This window comes from Notamacropus eugenii, chromosome 3, assembly GCF_028372415.1.
Source record: "Notamacropus eugenii isolate mMacEug1 chromosome 3, mMacEug1.pri_v2, whole genome shotgun sequence".
NCBI classification, from domain to species: Eukaryota; Metazoa; Chordata; class Mammalia; order Diprotodontia; family Macropodidae; genus Notamacropus; species Notamacropus eugenii.
Window position 1 is genome coordinate 147,258,729 of NC_092874.1, and position 19,695 is coordinate 147,278,423.

Here is a 19,695-nt window from a genome sequence, read left to right on the forward strand (position 1 = left end):
TCAACAATTATTTATTAAGCACTGACAGGTTTTGTTTTTTTTTTGGTCAGGCTTCCCACCTATCAAGGATTATGACTTGTATAGCTCTTGAGAATTCAAGGTTATTTTCGTGCCACAGCAAAGTATGAATCAGACTCTGTATCAATATGGGCCTTAAATGGCTAAACTCTCTTCTTTTCTTTTCAGATTCTAGCAACAGCCTTACCCCACTGTGAAGTGTATCTCCAGAAGCAAGGAGGTGGTTTCACAATTGACAGTGGAAATATAATATTAGACAGGAATAAAATACAAAGTTCACTGGAAGAGAGTGAAGTAAAACACTTTTATTACTATCCTTTGTTCATTTTGTCATCATCAATTGAAACTGCATAAAATAAGGAATCAAAGTTGAAAATTGCTTCACTGCGTAAATGTGTGTGTGTGTGTGTGTGTGTGTGTGTGTGTGTGTGTGTAACTTGCTGCTTTTAAGAATATCATCCATTTCACAACACTGGAAAAATTGGCATAATATTATCTACTGGCATAATATTATCTACAGGCATAATATTTGAAAATACAGAGTTACCATGGTCAGGGAGAGTAAGGGACCATGGAGAACCATGGAAGGGCTCTTTTGTAGCTTGTTGAAAAAGAACAATAAGCTGGTTTCCTCTAAGGTATCTATTACCCAATTTCTGATACTGAGGAACATGTCATTGTAGTGGGTCAATGCAGAGACATTCCATATTCTCCTTAACCTTGTGATACTTGCTTGTTCAGGGTGCCACAAGGTTGTACCACTGCCTCAAATAGACTGTTGTTTTCTAAGTCAGTGTCAAATCCTCTTTTTTATCCTGGGTCTCTCTGCAGCAACCACTCACTGCCCACTCCTGCTGTTGATCAGCACAGAAGCTTTGACTTTCTCTTACCTGGATGGGTTCATCCCTCCTTTGGGAGCCTAGGAGTCACTTCCCCACCCTCCCAGTTGCTTTCTATATTGGTGCTAACATTAATACACCTTTAGTCCTGCTGTAGCTCAGAACTCCAGAACTCAAGAGTTCCACCAGCCACAGCTTCCAGGTAGCCAAGATTATCTTTTGGGGATTTGGGGCAGGGTGGGAGATGGTTCCAGCTTTCATTAACCTTCAAGATCCTCTAGCTATGGGTGTTCCTCTAATTCCATGTTGACTTGGAATCTTGAAGACCCCATGCAAGCCAACCAGTTATGAGACCACTAAGGATTCAGAAGTACTAGGTCATGACAAGGAAGAAGCAAGGAAGTTCCTTTAAATCCTGAATTTTCTCTGAGAACAATAAAATAAAATGAATGTTTCAAGGTTTACACAGAAGAAAACTCCAGTGAGTCATTCCACATGGATTTCCATGTTGTCATGTTAGAGGATATAAACTAGGGGAAGAAATTATATACTATCATGGGAATTTGCTCTCTGTTTCTCTTCTGTTATTTTGGCCAGAATCCCAGTCAATATCCGAGGATATTTAACCATCATTATGAAACCTGCTAGATTCATTATGGAACAGAGTGTTTAAGTTAGAAGTAGTTCTCAGTGAGATTGTTTTTAAACTGGTCATTCCATGCAATAATGAATGTCCAAGCTGCATTTTCAGTCCATTCAGACTGCCGCAAACTATTTCCAAGGTCTAATAGTTTACCCAGAGCTCTAGCTCACATTGAGTATATGAGCATAGACAGACTGTCACAGAAGAAAGCATGCTCGATTTGGAACCAGGAAGACTTAGGTTAAAATCCCAACCATGGCAAGTCTTTTAACTTCTGTAAACTTCAATTTCCCCATCTCTAAAATGAGGGAGAACTATAAGGCCACAGTTCCGATTACAGGAAGACTTTTTTCTAACCTGTTTCTATTGATAATAAGCATAATTATGTGTATGTATTCCTCGATCTTTCTAGGTCACTGTGACTTCTGATTATACTGTCATCAAAGAGCCGAGTCCTGGGAAACCTGTTACATGGACGGGGCCTGGATTTTCCCAGGTTCTCAGTGGGACCAGTTTGAGATTCACCATCAGCAACATCCCCTATGCTATGGACTACGCTATTGCAATTCGTTATGAACCTCAGGTAACAATGAACTCTGCTCTTATGTGGAAAGCTGATATGGTGGCATTCTCTAACCAAGCACTTTCAATTCCAACTTTTGTAATGATGAAAACTAGGGCAACCGGATACTATTACAAAGCTAAGAGGTTGTTTCAAAATATTATAATACAACAGGAAGTTATAAGGTTACATTGTTCCAGGGACAAAAAACTTAAGTAAAATTTTCATATTTAAAAGCACAAGGTTACTAATGAAGTGGTAATTTAATATCTGAATAAGAATTAAAGAGACTTGCCTACTTCTGACTTTCCATCTAGTAACTAGATGAGTGCACAGTTAGGGTACATGAAGCTTATACACAGTTTTAGCATGCCAAAAAGGGGAAAGAGAGAAATTGTATCTTGACTTTTAAGGCAGGCTATCAAAGCTTTTCCTTTTCTTGTCAAAACATCTAAGGCAAGAGTACCCAACCTTTTTAGCTGCTATTTCTCTTGGTTTTGGTAAAATTTCCCGTATGCTGTATCCAATATGAAAGAAAATTCAGGAGTTATTCACACATAGTCACATAAGAAAATAATTTGATTTTGATAGGAAAATTTGTGTTTTTTGCCAGATATTTCCTTATATCCTTCAATAGGTTTATTACAAGTTAGAAGCCCTAGTGCTAATTTTTTTCATTTTTTTAATTAAAAACCTATTTTCTCTTCTTCCTGCCTCTCTCTTTACCCATTGAGAAAAGAAAACGAAAAGAAAAAAAAAAAAACCTTTGTAACAAATATGTATAGTTAACCAAAACAAATACCTGAATTTGACATGTCCTAAAGATGAATATCTCAAGTAACACCCTGAGTCTATCATCTGTCTCTCAAGAGAGGGGTAGAATACATCGTCATGGCACCTCTGGAATCACAATTGGTCTTATTGTTGAGTAGAGTTCCTAAGTGTTTCAAAGTTGTTTGTCTTTACAATGCTGTTGTTATTATGTAAATTGTTCCCCAGGTTCTGCTTATTTTACACTATATAAGTTGATGCAAGTCTCCTCCAGTTTCTCTGAAACTTTCCTCTTTTTCATTTCTTACAGCACCATAGTATTCCATTATATTCACATATCATGGTTTGTTCATCTATTCCCAATTGATGCATATCTCGTTTGCTCCTAGTTCTTTACCACCACACACACACACACATGCGCGCATACACACACACACACACAAATACACATACACACAAAGAGAGCTACTACAAACATTTTTGTGCATATCAGTGTTTTTGCAATTGTCCTTGATCTCTTTGGGGTTTTAGCCTTAGTGGTATTGCTGGGTCAGGGCAAGATCATTGGTATAAAATCAGTTCTTAGTCTTGAATGTCCTTTGAGTGATGGTATCTCCAATCTAGATATGAGAGAAATTGCAACATTTATAGGTCAATGCGAACCTAGTTACAGTCTAAAGAATTTAAGTGTCCTCCATTTTAACTCATATAGCAGGCACTTTTCCACCTGTCCTGAGCCCTGAGATACCCCAAATAAATGACCAGATAGTTTAAACACTACAAAGGTCGATACTAGGTCGGCAGAACTGGTGGGTGAAACCCACTTTGCACAATTTAGTAATGGGAGTGGGGCTAGGGAGGATAGTTCCAGACTGCTTTCCAGAATACCTAGTCCAATTCACAGCTCCACTAAGGATGTATTAATGAGACCAGTTTCCCATAGTTCCTCCAACATTTGTTTTCAGGTATTATTTTAAAGATGTTTGAAGGGGAACGTTGGGAGAGTTCAGTTGGGTAGATGCCCCTAATCAGCCATTTTGTCTCTACTCTTCCCAGGCCTGCTTTCTTACTCACAGTCTAGTGGGTACAAGGCCAGAGTCTTTGGATCTGGCTCCTATCCTGGCATATCTATACCTTTGGTCAGATTGTTTTCTTTGTTTCTACTCTTACTGCTCCTTTCCTTGCCTCAGTGAATTTGACCCAGGTATGATGATTCCTAGTTGTGAGTCTGCTCATATGATTCAGCAGTTTGGATCTTTTTGTCATTTTCCTCTTTTTGTCAGCTTTGTTAATCTGATGAGTATGGGGTAGCACCACAAAGTTGCTTAAATTTGCATTTCTCTAATTTATTAGTGACTAGAAACATTTTTATAAGGTATATACAGATAGCCTGAATTTCTTTCATTGAGAATTACCTGCTCATATCCTTTGACCATTGATCAAGCAGGAAATTGCTTTTAGTCTTATAAGGGAACTACTGCTCTAAGGGATAAGGGTGAGCCAGAGAAGGAAAACAGCCATAAAGAGCAGTGGTGTCAAACTCAAATGGAAACAGGGGCCACTGAACTGTAGATAAGTATACCTGTGAGCACATTTTGACTTAGAAAGCCATATATTAACATTGTCTGTGTCTTATTGTGGGGTGGCTACATGGTGCAATGGATAGAGAACCAGGTCTGATGTCAGGAAGACTTATCTTCATGAGTTCAAATCTGGGCTCAGACACATAACTAGCAACTGTGTGACTCTGGGCGAGTCACTTAACCCTGTTTGCCTCATTCCTCATCTGTAAAATGATCTGAAGAAGGAAACCACACCAGTATCTTTGCCAAGAAAACCCCAAATGGGGTCACAAGGAATTAGACAGGACTGAACAACATCAAAGTTCTGTTGTACTTTTATTTATTTTGTTAAATATTTCCCAATTAACATTTAATATGGTTTGGGCCATACCCAAAAGTGTTGACACTTCTCTTCTGGAGGATTTGAATCATATGACAGAGTCACAACTAGGAGTCATCATGCCTAGGTCAAATTCACTGAGGCAAGGAAAGGAGCGGTAGGAGTAGAAGCAAAGAAAACAATATGACCAAAGGTGTAGGCATGCCAGGATAGGAGCCAGATCCACCCACTAGAGTTTGAGTAAGAAAACAGGCCTGGGGAGGCTCGAACCAAGAGGACAGATTAGGAGCAGCTATCCAACTGAACTCACCCAACATTCCCCTCCAAATAACTTTAAGATAATAGCTGAAATCAAATGTTGGAGCAACAGAGCCAACAAAAGATAAGGTGAGATATCCTTCCAATCCACATAGAGTGGAGATCTAGTAGAAGTCTGTCCAGAGCAACAATGGCCACAGAAGCTGCACCTTTGGGAGTTAGTGTAAAGACTTTCTGGGTCAAAGGTCCAGGGTAGAGAGGAATACTGATGGTCAGTCACAGGGAAGCAGGGGCCCTGGTTGCAAAGAAGAGTGCTAATTCATGGAGCTGCAGGGGATCAGGGGCTCTTCTTGCTGAAGACCAGTAAACAGACCAGGAGAAAAGGAACCATGCCTCTCCCAGGATCATACTGCCTTAAAAGCACCAAAAACTTGTAGACCCCCAGAACTAGCTCTGAAAACAGTAGCACAAAAAAGCCTAAAGCTTAGAACAGTCTCCTCCTTTCCCCCATTCCAGGTTAGCAGAGCCCAATTTTAACATAAAGTACAAAGTGAAGAAATAGGCTGGAAAAATGAAAAAACAGCAAAAAAAGACTTTGATCATAAAAAATACTACAAGACATAAACTCAGAAGAAGACAACAAAGTGAAAATAGCTACTAAAAAAAATCACCTCAAAATAACCTATTGCTTGGACCCAAACTCAACAAGAATTTTTAAGAGTTAAAGAAAAAGATAAGAGTAATAGAGGAAAAAATAGGAAAAGAAATGAGACTGATGCAAAAAAATTATGAAAAGAGTATATAGCTTGGTAAAAGAGGTCCCAGAAAAATGCTGAATAAATACTTAAATAAAGATACCTAAGAAATGGAATTGTCCCAATGGTAAAAGAATTACAAAAAAAATCACTGAAGAAAAGAACTTCTTAAAAATTAGAATTGGTCAAATGGGAAAAGAGCTACAAAGTATAACTGAAGAAAATAAATCCTTAAAAATTAGAATGTCTCTATGAGACATCAAGAAACTATAAAACAGGCAAAAGAATGAGGGGGGAGGAAATAGAAGACAATGAAATATCTCATCAGAAAAACAACTGACCTAAAAAATATACTGAGGAGAAATAATTTAAGAATTACTGGACTACTTGAAAGCAATGATCAAAGAAAGAGCCTAAACATCATATTTCAAGAAATTATCAAGGAAAACTGTTCTGATATCTTAGATCCAAAGAGTAAAATTGAAGTTGAAAGAGTTCACCAATTGATTCCTGAAAGAGATCACAAAATGAAAACTCCCATGAATACTATAGCCAGATTTCAGAGGTTCAAAGAGAAATTACTTCAAGCAACCAAAAAGAAATAATTCAAGTATTGTGAAGCCACAGTCAGGATCACACAAGATTTTTAGTGGCTTCCATATTAAAGGAACAGAAACCTTGGAATATAATATTCTGCCATGCAAAGGCAAGCAAGATTCACCTACCCAGCAAAAATTGAATGCAGTCTTTCAGGGGGGAAAAGGATATTTAATGAAATAGAGAATTTTCAAGCATTCTTCATGAAAAGACCAGAGTTGAATAGAAAATTTGACATTCAAATAGAAGACTCAAGAGAAGCATAAAAAGGTAAACATGAAAGAGTAAACATAAGTGGAGGTGAAGCCAAGATGGCAGAAAAAAGGCAGCAACTCATCTGAGCTCTCCCCTCTGAACACCTTTAAAAAATGCCATAAAACAATATCCTAAAGCAGCAGAACTCACAAAAGGATTGGGTGAAATTATTTTCCAGTCAAAGAAAACATGAAAGGTCAGCAGGAAAGGTCTGTTGCACCTGAATGAGAGTGGAGTATAGTCCTCACTCAGGACATGTCAGCACAGAACCAGCCCCAGCAAACCAGGAGAAGACCTTGAGAGTCACTGAATCAGCAGTGTCAGTGGCTGCTTCTGGAACTCTCAGACCACAGACTGTAAGGACAACTGATCAGAAGGAGCTTACAGTGATCTCTTTGCAGGCACTGGGGGCAGGACTCTGTTACTTTGCTCATACTCAGATCTGGATCACAATCCTGGGAGGCAGTCCTAGACCTTAGAGGAATGCTAGCATACCAGAGTTTGTGGCTGCAGCGTAGCAGGGACTCATAGTTCCAGGGCAAAAAGGAGTACTTGTGGCCACTTATAAACCAGAGCACAGGCCAGGAGAGTTTAAATGCATATCTCCTTAGATCATACTACCTTGGAAGAACTGAAAACTTACAGGTCCCTAGAAGTATCTCTGAAAACAGCTGCACAAAACTTCTGAAGCTTGTACAGTGCACCCTCCACCCTCAAAGAAGAGCCCCACTGTAAGAAAGAGTTAAAAGTCAAGAAATAGACTGGAAAAATGAGCAAACAGAAAAAAATCTGACCATAGAAAATGACTATGGTCACAAGGAGGATAAAAACACTCAGAAGATAAAGTCAAAGCTCCAACATCCAAAGCCTTCAAGAAAAATACGAATTGGTCTCAGGCCACAGGAGAGCTCAGGAAGGACTGTGAAATTCAAGTAAGAGAGGTAGAAGAAAAATTGGGAAAAGAAATGAGAGTGAAATAATAAAATCAAAGAGTCAGTAGATTGGTAAAGGAGACACAAAAGAACACTGAAGAAAATAGCACCTTAAAAAATAGAATAGACCAAATGGTAAAAGAGGTGCAAAAAGTCAATGAGGAGACAAATGCCTTAAAAAGCAGAATTGGCCAAATGGAAAAAGAGACGCACAAAAATTCACTGAAGAAAAAAACTCCTTAAAAAGTGGAATTGGCCAAATGGGAAAAAATGGTACAAAAGCTCATTGAAGAAAATAATTCCTTAAAAACCAGAATTGAGCTCATGAAAGCTAATGACTTTATGAGAAGTCAAGAAAGGAAAAAATTCAGGTATTGTGGAAGATAACACAAGATTTAGCAGCTTCTACGTTAAAGGATTCAAGGACTTAGAATATGATATTCCAGAGGGCAAAGGAGTTAGGATTACAATGAAGAATCACCTACACAGCAAAAATGAGCATAATCCTTCAGGGTGAAAAATGGTCATTCAGTGAGATACAGGACTTTCAGACATTCTTGATGAAAAGACCAGAGATGAATAGAAAATGTGACTTTCAAGTACAAGATTCAAGAGAAGCATAAAAAGATAAACAGGAAAGGAAAATCGTAGTGGATTTTATAAGGTTAAACTGTTTGCATTCCTATATGGGAAGATGATACTTGCAACTCATAAAAACTTCCTCATTATTAGGGCATTTAGGAGTAGATGTAAACAGAGGGCACAGATGTGATTTGAATATGAAAGGATGATATCTTTAAAAAAATAAAATTAAGGGGTGAGAAAGGAATGAACTGGGAGAAGAGGAAAGGGAGAGGGAGAATGGGGTAAATTATCTCACATAAAAGTGGCAAGAAAAAGCTTTTACACTGGAGGGGAAGATGGGGGAGGGTGATAGAGATGAATTTTACTCTCATCAGAGTTGGCTTAAAGAGGGAATAATATACAATTGGGTATAGAAATCTAAATCTACAGGAAAGTAGGAAGGGAAGGAGATAAGAAAAGGGGGGTAGGATGATAGATGGGAGGATAGAATTGGGGAGAGTATAGTCAGAATCAAAACACTTTTGAGGAGTATCAGAGTGAAGGGATAGAGAGAATAGGATAAATGGGGGGATATAGGATGGAGAGAAATACATTTAGCAATCATAACTGTGAAAAAATTAAAGCAAATTTCTCTGATAATGGTCTCATTTCTTAAATATGTAGAGAACTAAGTCAAATTTCAAAATATAAGGACCATTCCCCAATTGATAAATAATCAAGAGATGCATAGTTTTCAGATGACATAATCAAAGATGCTCTAATCACTACTGATTGAAGGAATGCAGATTGAAACAATTCTAAGATTCTATTTCATACCTATTAGATTGGTTAACAGGACAGAAAAGGAGAATGACAAATGTTGGAGGGGATGTGGGAAAAATGAGACATTGGTGGAGTTATGAGCTGATTCAAACATTCTTTAGCAAAATTTGGAACTATGCCCAAAGGGCTATAAAATTGTGTATACCCTTTGACCTAGCAGTACCACTACTAGGTCTGTATCCAAAAAGAAATGAAAAACAAAAGGGAAAAGGATCTGTATGTGTGGAAACATTTATAACAGATCTTTTCTGGTGTCAGGAAGTTGGGCAATTAGGAGGATGCCCATCAATTATGGAATGGCTGACCAAATTGTGCTATATGATTGTGAAGGAACACTATTGTGCTATAAGAAATGATGAGTAGGATGCTCTAAGAAAAACCTGAAAAGACTTACATGAGCTGATGCAAAGTGAAATATACAGTGTACCAGACTGTAATATTGTAAGATGATCAACTGTGAATGACTTAGCTATTCTCAGCAAAACAATGATCCAAGACAACTCTGAAGGACTTAGGTTGAAAAATGCTAACCATCCTCAGAGAAAGAACTGTTGGTATCTGAATACAGATTGAAACATACCTTTTTTAACTTTATTTTTCAGGAGTTTTTTGTTTTAGTTTATTTTGCTTTTGGTCTATGTTTTCTTTCACAACAAAACTAATACTGAAATAAGTTTTGCATGACTACACATGTATAACCTATATCGAATTGCTTGCCTTCTTGATGAGTGGGGTGAGGAGCAAAGAAGGGAGAGAATTTGGAACTCCAAAGTTTTAAAAATAAATGTTGAAAATTGTTTTTACCTGCAATTAGGGAAAAATAAAATACTAGATAATTTTTTTAAATGAGGAAAAAGAGAGTAACCATAAGTAACTCAATAAAGTCAAATGGTTTACATTTCTATATGGGAAGATGACAGATGTAGCTCCTAAGAACTTTATGATTATTAGGGTAATTAAAAGGAGTTTACATATAGGATATGGGTATGAGTTTTTATGTTGGAATCATCTCCAAAATAAATGAAGGGGTGAGAAAGAGGAATGCAGTGGGAGAAGGGGAAAGTGAAAGTAAAATGGAGGAGATGTTTTCACATGAAAGATTTAAAGAAAGAAGCTTTAACAATGAAGGGGAAAATGGAGGGTTGGCAGGCAACTCACTCTCATCAAAATTCCTTCAAAGAGGGAAGAAAATACACACACACACACACACACACACACACACACACACAAACATAGTTGTGGATAGAAATGTAACCTACCAGTAGGGGAAAAGGATAAAGGAATAAGAGAGGAGAGAGGGGAGAGATTATAAAGGAGAGGGTCAATTAAGGGAGGCAGTGGTTAGAAGCAAAATAGACTTTGAGGAAAGACAAGATAAAAAGAGAGATGTAGAAACGGAAGACAATGGGATGGAGGGAAATACACAGTAATCATAACTGGGAATGAGACTGGGGATGAAATCATCCATAAAACAGAAGCTGATAGCAAAATAGATTAGAAACCAGAATCCAACAATATGATGTTTACAAGAAACACTCTTGAAAAAGAAAAACACAGAGTTAAAATAAAGGGTTGGTGCAAAATATTTTATGCCTCAGCTGAAGTAAGAAATGTAGGACAGCAATCATGATCTCAGACAAAGCGAAAATGGACCTAATTAAAAGAAATAATCAGGAAACTACATTTTTTAAAAGATACTATAGAAAATGAAGTAATATTTAAAAATTACAGCAAGTTTCTCTTATAAAGACCTCATTTCTCAAATATACTGAGTGTAGAATTGAGTCATTTACAACAAGGGCCATTCCCCAACTGATAGTCAAAGGAAAGACACAAAAAATTATCAGAAGAAATCAAAACTATTTATAATCATATGAAAAAATGCTCTAAATCACTAACGAGTAGAGAAATGCAAATTAAAACAACTCTAAATTACTACTTCACACCTATCAGAAATGGCAAATGCTAGAAAGAATGAGGGAAAAATAGGTACACTAATGAACTGCTGGTGGAAGTGATCCAACCATTTTGGAAAACAATTTGGAATTATGCCAAAAGGGTTATAAAACTTTGCATATTCCTTGGCCCAGCAATACTAGGTCTGTATGCCAAAGGGAGCAAAGGAAAAGGAAAAGAGCCAATACGTACGAAAATATTTATAGAAGCTTTTTTGAGCTGATAAAGATTGGAAATTGGGGATGCTCATCAACTGGAGACTAGCTGAACAAATTGTGGCATATGATTGTGATGGAATACTCTTATTCTATAAGAAATGATGAAGCTGATGGTTTCAGAAGAAATTGGGAAGACCTATGTTAACTGATGCCAAGTGAAGTGAGAAGATCTGAGAGATCGTTGTGACCAATCGCAGCACTACTGTAATGATGATCTGAAGACTTGGCTACTCTGATCAATACAATGGTCCCAGACACTTCCACAGGACTCATAATGAAAAAATGCTACCCACCTCCAGAGAGAGAACTGATGAACTCTGAGTATAAATTACAGTATAATTTTCTTAATTTGTTTTTCTCTCTTTTTTCTTTGAAATGTGGCAAATATGGAAATATATTTTGCATCATTTCACATGCATAATTGATATCATATTGCTTGCCTTCAGTGGGTGAAGGAGTGATCAGGAGGATGGGAGAGAATTTGGAACTCAAAATTCAAAAGGAAAAGAATATTTCAAAATAAATAAATAAGAATTAAAAGAAAAGGAAGCAGGCCTGGGAGAAGAATTTCATAAGTTATAATGCACTAGGGCAGTGGGAAGCAGAAATGGAGGACATGCCAAGGAAATGTAGTACAGAATGCTGATTTACAACATCTGCTCACAACCGCCTTCAATGCTGCAGCTGTGATGAGCATGCTTATCTTCCCACAATACCTTAAAACAACCAAAGGACTTTCATGAATTTTGAGTTGGCAAATGAATACAAAAAGCTTCCCAAGATGATAAATTTATGCATTTGTCCATAGACTAGACACATCTCAAACAGCTTTGCAAGCAGCCCTCAATTTGTACAGCTTCCAGAATGTGATCAATTAGCCTGTGTGCACAATATCATTTAACAATCCTGAAGTCTTCCAAATTACAAAACTCTGTTCCCAAATCCAGAGGGTGTTGTCAAGAACTGTTTCTGGGAGGTGATGGTTAAGGTTCAAATGGTTAGCACTGTCAGGTTTTTCTAGGTCTTGAGCACAGCTACAGCCAGTAAAAATATATTCTCTCTCTACTTCATAATTCAAACGAACATTGGTTATCAATTTAATTCTATGTCGTTAATGTCATGAATGTTATATGTCTTGTCCATCGATATCATGTGCTTGATAGAATTCCCCACCCTCACTAATACAACCTTTTGTTATTGAATGTTTAGTCTTCAGCTGACTGGGCGGCCCACATAGTGATTAACCCTTCGAGAGCTTCAAGAAGTGAACATTGCAGATATAAAGCACTCCCACAAGAGCCTCAGACTCTGGCCTTGCCAGCTTCTGTGAGGTAGGACTATCTAGCCTTTCTTACATATTCCAGATTTGCATATTCAGATATTATTGGCATGCTAAAAATTTGTAAGTGGGAGTTGCTTTGAAATGTGAGAAATTAAAATATCACTAGAATGAAAAAATAAAATGTTTAGTTTTTTGTGTTTCAGTTCCAAAGCAAAGTGATAAATTGAGATCAGTGATACTGTCCCATCAGGGACTTTTTTTTTGGAGACACAAAACTTAATTTAATAGAAATTTCTTTTTGTTGTTGTTCTTACATTCTCAATGTGACCAAGAAAGAACTGACACCCCCTCCTCAGACCCCTCAACAGGGGCTCTGCCCCCACCCCTGCCCTCAGCCCTGGCAGACAGAAAAAAGGGAACAAAGAGTTTGGCTTAGCCCCATCAGGGACTTTTAATGGAGCATAAACATAGGCCATTAGGACAAATAGTCCTGTCCTGTTTCACTAAGAATGGAAAATCAACTTGTTTTAATTCTCCATGGCTATATGCAGGGCTATAACTAAAGTAGAGCAAATGGAGCTTTGTTCCATGGTGCTAAAATGCACAGGGCACTATTAGGACTTTGTAGATCATTTGTACGTGGTATAAATAAGAAGTTGCCATATCCCAACTTTTTTCCCTACCAGTGGTTGAATCCAGGTAAGCTCGCCGTCTGTGCTTTTTCCCTGCTCCCAATTTACCACACACATTGTCCTTCCCAGCAACAACCTCATGGTATCCCTTCCTCCCTCAGTTGACTTGCCCAGGCACAAAAAATTTTTGGTTTAGTTTCTGTGTATATGATTGTACCACATGTCAACATATGGGATATGCTACTAATATATTGGAGCAGTTTCCAACATACTACCATGTGGCACATTCACAGAGATCAGCCATGGAAAAAAAGAATGAGGTGATTTTATAATCCATTATAATCCAGGTGTGCTAGAATAGATCTGACATCAGTCCTAGACGTTGTAGCCTCTCCTTCATGATAGAGATAGAATGCAGACAGGAGGACACTTAGGACTATCTGGTGACTATTTTCAGAAATTTCTGTGCGGACTATCCCTTGCATTTTTAGCAGAAGTTACATCAATGGAATTCCATTTAGTCTCTACTGTAGAGACTGATATACATTTAATTGAAAATATTTTCGTTTTCTTCATAGTAAACTCTATGTACCAGCTTCATAGAATCTTGTATTTCATTGTTGCTGTTCAGTCATTTTTCAGTCATGTCCAACTCTTGATGACACCATTTAGAGTTTTCTTGGCAAAGACACTAGAGTGATTTGCCTTTTCCTTCTCCAACTCATTTTACAGATGAGGAAACTGAGGCAAACAAGGTTAAGTTACTTGCCCAGAGTTACACACTAGTAAGTGTTTGAGGTCAGATTCGGACTCAACAAGATGAGTCTTCTTGACTCCAGGCCTAGAACTCTATCCCATGCATTACCTAGCTGCCCTGTCTTGCATATAGTAGATGTTTAATAAATGCTGGTCAAATGAATAAGGAAGATAACAAACGAATGAATGAATGATGATTTTATATAATAGTAAGCAGGAATGCCTATAACTGATACAGGGCCTTATTAATTTTGAAACAGAATTGCACTGCTTTCCACACCATTCTGCCTCGAACCAGAAATACAGTATTCTATAGATGTTCATTTTTCTCAGTCACTTACCATGGATTCCCAGGCTCATGGACATATTCTGATTGATTCGGTAAGTGGCCATATGAATGATGCTTCCTTTGGACCTGATTCTCTCGGTAGGTTTACTTATGGAATATCTGGAGAGAATGTGTTGCATCCTTAATAAATTTAAGTGGGCTAGAATTTTGTTGTGACACTTATTGCCATAGAATTCATCATTAGGCAGGTCCATTTTGTACCTCAATCAAAAGAATTTAGTTATTTTAACCCCAACTATTTTAATACCTTCGACTATGAAAATAAACTAATTATAATGGGATTTCATTTGTAAGATAGTATATGGCATGGCACTTGAACACCATTATAGAGAGACTATAGTGTATTCATATTATATTAAAGCAAAGTTTAGGATAAAAAAACCAAAAATACTTTGCTAACTTTTGTATGCCTAATTTTGGATCCCACAAAGGAACCAATAGAGTCTAGTGGAAAGAATGCTAACCATAGTCATAACCACAGATTGAGAGACAAAAGGAACCTTAGAAGGAATCTAGCCCAACGCCATTATTATTTTTTTACACGTTAGGAAACTGAGTTCCAAACAAGTAAAGTAATTTGCCCAAAGTCACATAGATAGTAAATGGTAGAGTCAGGATTGAAATCCCTGTCATAGGACTATGAAATTAGAGCTGAAAGGCATCTCAAAAATCATATATTCCAATATCATCTTTAAAAAAAAAGATGATGAAACTGAGACACAATGACTTGCCCAAAGTTGCAAAGGTATTAAGTATCAAATGTTTAGTCATTTTCAGCCGTGTCCAACTCTTTGTGATCTCATTTGGGGTTTTCTTGGCAGAGATACTGGAGTGATTTGCCATTTTCTTCTCCAGTTCATTTTACAACTGAGGAAACTGAGGCAAACAGGGTTTAGTGACTTGTCCAGGGTCACACAGCTAGTAAGTGCCTGAGGCCAGATTTTTAACTCAGCAAGATAAGTCTTCCTGACTCCAGGCCTGGCACTCTATCCATTTCACTATCTCCAAGTATCAGAGGTTGGATTCAAAACCAGGTTCTCTGACTTCAATTGAAATGGTCTCTCTCCTACAATATGTTGACTCATCGATCTAGGTTCTAGTTCTGGTTCTAACAGTTATTGGGAGGTGATATTAGGCAAGTTCCCTCTCCCTAGGGCTCATTTTCTACATCTGTAAAATGAGAGGGATGTGCCAGATGATCCCTAAGGTATATGCTAACTCTCACTGTCCATTATTATTGGACTTCTTTACAGAAGAGCTTCAAGTGGAACTCTGTTGACAATGTTGGGGCAGAAGTCAGAAGGACAAGGAAAGAGCCTAGTCTAATACATCTAATCTAGAAGATCATTATTGATGGGGGAAATAGGGGTTGATAGAATTCAGAGTCTAGATATATTATCCCCCCCTAAAAGTTTAAATCTTCTGTGTGTGTTTAAATCTGTTTTCTTCCTTTCTTTCTCCTCTTCCTCTTTCTCTGAATTCTCCTTCTCTTCTTCCCTTATCATTCATATGGTACTTTATAGTTTGCAAAGCACTTTACGTATTATCTCATTTAGTCTTCAAAATCAACCTGTGAGGGATACGCTATTATTATCTTCATTAGAGTATCATAATAGCAAAAATGAGCAAACAGGCTGACACACTTGAATTGACATAGCTAGTAAATATCTGGAGCAGAATTCAAACTCAGGCCCAGCATCCTTTACACTGCACCATCTAGCTGCCTTAGCTACTTCTAGAAGACTAGTCCTTATTGTGGCAAGCATCTGGCCCATTGGGCAGAAAGCTTACATTTTTATTTGTCACTAGGATAATTTTATATACATTGCTATAAAAATGTGTTTGGTACCCACAAAGGACGCTGTTTTAGAATGTAGAGCTGTCTTCATTTCATAAATCAAGGGATAGACTTTAATTGGTAAATCTATAAACCTGAAGCCTAAAAGTCACTAGGAAAGGCATAGGGTGGTCATATAGAACACCAGGGTTGACGAAGACCATAATGCCATTTTGTCCAGCTGTCTGGTACTGGGAATCAATCAATTAGTGATTTATTAATAACTACTATATGCCAGGCATTGTGATGAATCTAAACCAAATATGTAGCTTATTTATTTTGTAAACTGTTAAAAACAAAAACAACAACTCTTAAGCCTTGACGGGTTTCCCCCTCTCATATGCCTCTTATTTAATCATTTTTGTTATGAATGTATAAATAAATAGATGGATGAATAAATCATACAAAATCCCAGGATGGGAAGGACCTCAAAAGCCATCTAGTCTATTCTATGTCTGAGCATCTTAACACATAAGTTGACATCCAAACTTTGTTTGAAAACTTAGAGGAAAGAAAGCCCCAATGCCTCCTGAGGTACCCCATTCCAAGTTTATATATATTGTTGTGTATGTGATTTTACCTTGCTGTCAGGTATTGTATGCTGGTAGGAATTTGACTTAATATTAGCCTAAGCAACCATTATTTGGAAATTACATATGCTGGAGAAAAAGTGCATAATATGCCCCACAGTCAATTCTAAATTACATTTAATTTTCCAGGTCACTTCTCCCCACCATTAACACAGACTGCCAAAAACTGACTTAATCGTATTTGTTTTAATACTTCAAAAACCTGTTATTTTGTTAGTGTATGTACTCCCTTTGGTGTAGTGGAAAGAGCACTGAATTTTAAATTGGAAGAACTGGATTCAAATCCTATTTCTGCCACTTATTACTCATATTAGATTGGGCAAGTCATCTAACCTCCCTTGACCTCAGTTTCCTCATCCATAATTTAAAGAGTTTGGACTAGATGATGTCTAAGTTCCCTTTCAGCTTTAAAGCTATGACATCATGATCCAACAGAGAACACTAAGTCATCATGAATTACTGTGTCTGAAAAAAAATAAATCAGCTGTAGGCAACCTTCTAATGAAGGTTGGCCTGTTTTGTACTTAGTCAAGCTGGATCCATCCATCTTGGGATGACAGACCATCTCCACTCCAATATTCACACCAGCTTAATAGAACCTGTCAGAGCTTCAATTACAATGGTATAGCCTTTAGAAAGCCCAGATGATCATGTGATAATGAGGTATCACAGAACCCACTAGCGGAAGTTAGAGAACTTTATTCTATTTATATGTCAATTTTATTTCCCTCTCTCCTGAAAAAAAATGCCTTACAACTAAATTATTCTTATCCTAGGATTCATCACAACCCTCATGACATTTTTTTTACGTGCAAATGTGTATCCAATCTATCTTGATCTTATATTGTTAAAGTTGATTACATGATTTAATTTTTCTTCTTGTATCTACCATCTTCCTTCAGGATTTATTTTTTGTCAAATTAGAACCTGTTTTATGGGCTTGCTTTCTGAGTTGCTCTACATTACTACACTTCATGACTAACTTAGGACAAAAATTCAACATAATAAGTACATTCTCTTCAATATTTCACTCTGGTCATTGATAAAATTTAAGATAATTAAAAATGAAAGATTAAATAGTACTCCTCTGCTTAAGAATAATCTTTGGATAGCTTCCCTAAAGCTCAAAAGTTGTCAACAATTCTTCAAAAATAACCCTTTTACCAGCTATACCCCCATTTCATAATTGTATAGACCAAACCATAGTTTCTCATTTTGTTATCATTGATTCCTTCATTTCGAGAGACAGTATGATAGAATGGATAGACTGATAGATTTAGAACAAGGAAAACCTTGGTTCAGATTATGCCTCTGATACTTATAACTATAAGCAAGTCACTTAAATCCTCATGTATAAAATGAAGAAAATAATAACTATAACACCTACCTGATAGGACTTTTCATTTATCAAATGAAATAAAGTGTTTGAAAATATTAAGGGCACTACATAAAATTCAGTTATTCTTATTTTACTAATGATAGTTATAAATTACCTGATATTTCATCTGGTTGAACAATTTGCATGCTTGAGTCCCTGCCCAGTTTTAACTTTATCATTAGGAGGGATTAAGATTTCTGATTGAATTTAAGAAACGTCTTTACCCACAATAAAATATGCTCAGTTTTGTGGATAAATATCTTAAATATGCAGGCCAGTTAGTTTCTTGGTATGTTTTATTCTAGGCACTTCATTTCTTGTAAGTTGCTTCCTCCTGGATGCTTGTAAGACTCCCTGAAATTGAAACTCTGAAACTTGGTTATTATATTTATGAGTGAGTCAAACCAATGGTTCCTTTGTCCGTGTGGACTCTTTTGATTAGTACTCTATCCTCAATGGTCAATATTTCTGGACAATTTTTATATGATTTTCTGGATTATGGTATTCAGATTCCTTGATTCATCATATATTTTCTAAGAGGCTAAGAGACCATTGCACCAGGCTCCATACTCTAACTTTGTTACTTTTGAAAGATCTGAGATATCTTACAGTCTTGCCACTTTTTGTCTCATTTTGTTGATTTTTCTTTCATCTCTTCATTTTTTAATTCTTTTTTTCCCATTCTAGTCACATGAATTCCACTGTTTCATTAAGATTTTTCACTATATTTTTTACTTCTCAAAAACTCTCATATTCATCTTCCTGAACTCTTTATTTAACAATCTTACATTTTGCAGATACTAGATTTTCTTTTCTATCTCTTATTATGATTTTATTCATCTCTGAGAGTTCTTATGGTACATTCACCCTCTGCTCAAGAGGAATAGCTATTATAGTCTTTGTTCTTTCTGCAGATTTCTCCTCAATTTGTTTTATTCTGTGGTCTCTATTGATACTACATATGTGGACCTCTTTTTGAGTTACTCATGTCTTCATTTTGGGAGCTTAGTTTTCCTGTGAGATTTTCCCTGCAAAGGTTTCATTTTTTTATCTTTTCTTTGTTGTCCTTATTTAATTTATGTAATTGTTGTCATTTTGCACTCTATGTTGCAATATTGCACTCTACCATGAAATCTAGTCACAGTAGCTCTCAAAGACTCTCTATCAAGTTTTAGAGGATTTGATATCTTTATTGGTACAGGAAACACCCATATCAATGAAATTACATATCCTTGAAGTATTGATATATTATAGATTGATTTGTAATATTTGGCATATGTTGTAGAAGTGGTCAGTTTAAAGTATTAAAAAATGCTAAATAAGTCATATGCAGTAACTTGTATGCTTAAAAGAACACAGAAAAACCTATTATTGAATGTTTTTAATTATATATTTATGATTCTTTTTTTTGTATCAAAAGCTTGGCCTCATTCCCAAGATTGACTCAGTAGAGAATTTCTGCAATAAACAACATTTAGATGGACACCAACTTAACAACTGTATCGAAATTGCTTCCAAACCACACCCTCAAATTTTGCCTGACTGGTGTGAAAGACTTATAGTTAGCATATCTGCTAAGATACACAATGGAGCAGTTGGTAAGTACTTGTTTAATAGATTCAACTTAGATGTTGTTATCTTGATGTGCTTTTGAGAAAGAGAGAGCAGGTACAATTTCTGTAGCAACAACTCCAACTATCTAAAAAAAGGTACAAATCCTACCTATATGTCCCAAGAATACTTTGTATATGTTGTGTA

The 19,695-nt window shown here is 36.7% G+C and overlaps 1 protein-coding gene across 1 annotated transcript in view; it reads left to right on the top strand.

The window, feature by feature from the left end:
• LAMB4 (laminin subunit beta 4) overlaps positions 1–19,695 on the top strand; it is a 136,507-nt gene that overhangs the window by 50,581 nt on the left and 66,231 nt on the right. Inside the window, exons 15-19 of the mRNA XM_072653049.1 lie at positions 187–312; positions 1,913–2,083; positions 12,323–12,444; positions 14,044–14,164; positions 19,358–19,535. Coding sequence (XP_072509150.1) covers positions 187–312; positions 1,913–2,083; positions 12,323–12,444; positions 14,044–14,164; positions 19,358–19,535 — 718 coding nt within the window. The remainder of the gene's footprint in view (positions 1–186; positions 313–1,912; positions 2,084–12,322; positions 12,445–14,043; positions 14,165–19,357; positions 19,536–19,695) is intronic.